At 40.9% G+C, this 2876-nt stretch overlaps 1 protein-coding gene across 1 annotated transcript in view; it reads left to right on the top strand.

Annotated features, from left to right (window-relative positions):
* LOC102773168 (E3 ubiquitin-protein ligase TRIM22) overlaps positions 1 to 1114 on the top strand; it is a 7982-nt gene extending 6868 nt beyond the window's left edge. The window contains exon 7 of the mRNA XM_006770069.2: positions 3 to 1114. Within this exon, the coding sequence (XP_006770132.2) occupies positions 3 to 564 (562 nt within the window). The 3' untranslated portion in view covers positions 565 to 1114. The remainder of the gene's footprint in view (positions 1 to 2) is intronic.
* Positions 1115 to 2876: the final 1762 nt, after the last annotated feature.

Below are 2876 nucleotides of genomic sequence, written 5' to 3'. Positions count from 1 at the left end.
TCGGATATTATCATTTCTGAAGATAGGAAACAAGTGACAGTTGGGAACTATTTTATGTTTTGGAATGTATATCCATGTGATTTTTCTGCTCTTGATGTATTGGGCAGCCAAAATTTCTCCTCAGGAAAATATTACTGGGAAGTTGATGTATCCAAGAAGATTGCCTGGATCCTGGGAGTGTACAGCAAAACAAGTAATCTCAATAGAAAAAAAAGCTCTGGAATTGTTTTTAACCCAGATGTAAATTACCTAAATGCTTACTCCAGATTCAGACCTGAAAATGGCTACTGGGTTGTAGGGTTACAGAATGAATCTGAGTACAATGCCTTTGAGGACTCTTCTACCTCTGACCCCAAGGTCTTGACTCTTTCCATGTTTGTTCCTCCCTGTCGAGTTGGGGTTTTCCTAGACTATGAAGCAAGCACCGTCTCATTTTTTAATGTCACAAACCATGGGTCACTCATCTACAAGTTCTCTAAATGTCACTTTTCTCAGGTTGTTTATCCCTATTTCAATCCTTGGAACTGCCCAGCTCCCATGACTCTGTCCCCACCAAGCTCCTGAACATTCTCCTTTTCTGACTCATTTCTGTGTAGTGACCCTTGTCCTGGGACTCATCACCTGCACCTGAGCTCACTGCTCCATTCAGACCTTCTCTTCCTTGCTGTCTCCCTTCTGTAGAATGTCTGTTGATTCTTGGCTTAGAAGAGAAGCTTATTTACTCAGTTACCCATTTTATGTATTATCAGCAAAAGGCATGCAATCACTCTTAAAATCCGAGAAGTACTGGTATAATATCTCTGCCCTCCCATTTCTCCATATCTTCCTTTATCACTAACTTGAAGAGGTACCAACCATGACCTTAGGACAATCCACAATCACCACCACAACTGAGGAGTGTTCGAGTGTATGTCTGTTTGTTGCCTGACATACAGCAGGTTGTCCAGAGAGTATTTTGGGAGATGTTGGGAGGGGGGCAAACAAAAGTAATATTTGTACTCAGAGTGAAAATTTTATGCTCAGAGTTTAAATCCTCTCTTCTCTTACAAGGTGTGTAATGATGGATACATTTCTTTTTTCTTCTCATAAAATAAAAATTGGATTTTAAACTGCACCTAATTCTAAACATTGTTGTGTAAAGCTAACATTACTCAGTGTAAAGCACATTTTTAAGAGCCCTGCACTATTTTTAATAAATATTTGCTCTCATAATCACTGAAAAGTATGGGCTGTGTCAGTGTCCTGTGCAACGGATGTGTGCCCTTCAGAGGAACAGAAAATGATTCTACTGAAGCTCACTTGTCAAGTTCCCAGACTCTGCTGTCAAGACTACTCCAGTCCCAATCTTGTGTTACAGAACTTTTTACGTGGAGGCTGGGACTGTTTTAAGGCTCTTTATTGGGAATGGGTCAGAAAATACAAACGTATGAATTTCCAAGATCTGTCCAGCAGAGAGAGCCATGTTTAGGGACAGCCACTCTTATTGGGGACAGGTAGCCTTTTGGCGTCCAGAGTTTGTCTTTGTGCTGAAACATCTATAATAATAAAAGCACAATATACTAATTAGACCAGACAGCCATACAACCTTCCAGATGTCATGCTGGACGAAGCCACTATGGCAAGGGCTGAGGCAGAGGCAGTTAGGGGTGATCTGGCAGGTAGGCAAGAGGTTATGGGTAACCAGGCAGGCAGGCAGGTGAGCAGTTAGGAGTCAGTGGTCCCAGATTGCAAGAGGGTGCAGGCCAGGCTGAGGGACCCCCATCCCCATGCACGAATTTTATGCACCAGGTTTGAGGTCTAAGTATAACACCCTATATACCGTCCTATGAACTTTTCTTTTTCTTACATTTAAAATTAGTTTCAAATTATGATGAGGATAGTAAAGGAACAAAGTTTCCTTAGAGCATCATACATTATAAATTAGGGTGGCTACTGCACAGAACCCAAATCAAGATATAGAAGGGTAATAACATGTCCCAGTAGAATGTAAAAGAGAGTACTCGGCCTGGGAAAGGTATGTACATGTACTTATACTTACACACACACACACACACACACACACAGAGAGAGAGAGAGAGAGAGAGAGAGAGAGAGAGAGAGAGAGAGAGAGAGAGAGAGAGAGAGAGAGAGAGAGAGAGAGAGAGAGAGAGAGAGAGAGAGAGAGAGAGAGAGAGAGAAATATATATAGCTATATAATGATATGTATAAATAAATAGAGAGTATCTTTATCCAAGCTAATTTTCAATTACATCATAAAAGGATGAATTCCTTCAGGGAGTTGAAGGAATTTATAAACTTATGAGGTATGTCCCAATATTCCATGGCTAATGAGCAGATGAGGCAGAAATAGAACTGGATCTGTGTTTCTACAGCTCCAGTGCTATTTCTGCAGTTCACTTCCCAAGAAAACGTAGGTGCCAAATTCCCTAGGATGAGGGTAGGAGGGAAAAGCCAGGAAATGCCGATTTACAGAAGGAGCCTGGAGCGTCATGGGAAAAATCTTAGGTGCCAGGAGATAGTGATTGACGTTCTCAATCCACATAGCCATTAAAGAAGCAGGAGCTGCTCATGGTAATGGTTAAAAACAAGTTGAATACTTAATGATCAGGGTGCTCTTGCAGGTGATATGTAGAGAGTGAACACTTCAGACTCACCATCCTGTTCTAAAGATAGAAATGCAGAATTTAAACAAATAATGGTAAAGAAGGTGGCACAATAGTGTTGATTATGGCCACAAACTTGTTTCTCAAATAAATTAACTTTTTTGTGTGTCTGTTCAAAGGCACATATTAAGTTTGCAAGCCTTAGGGACATGGAGAGTCTCACGATTTCTAATATCCAATTCAGTATTGTTGAGCTGTATCTGAAACCCTTCT

The sequence above is a fragment of the Myotis davidii genome, unplaced genomic scaffold (assembly GCF_000327345.1).
Source record: "Myotis davidii unplaced genomic scaffold, ASM32734v1 scaffold484, whole genome shotgun sequence".
Taxonomy (NCBI): domain Eukaryota; kingdom Metazoa; phylum Chordata; class Mammalia; order Chiroptera; family Vespertilionidae; genus Myotis; species Myotis davidii.
This window is presented reverse-complemented; position numbering and strand designations above follow the sequence as displayed.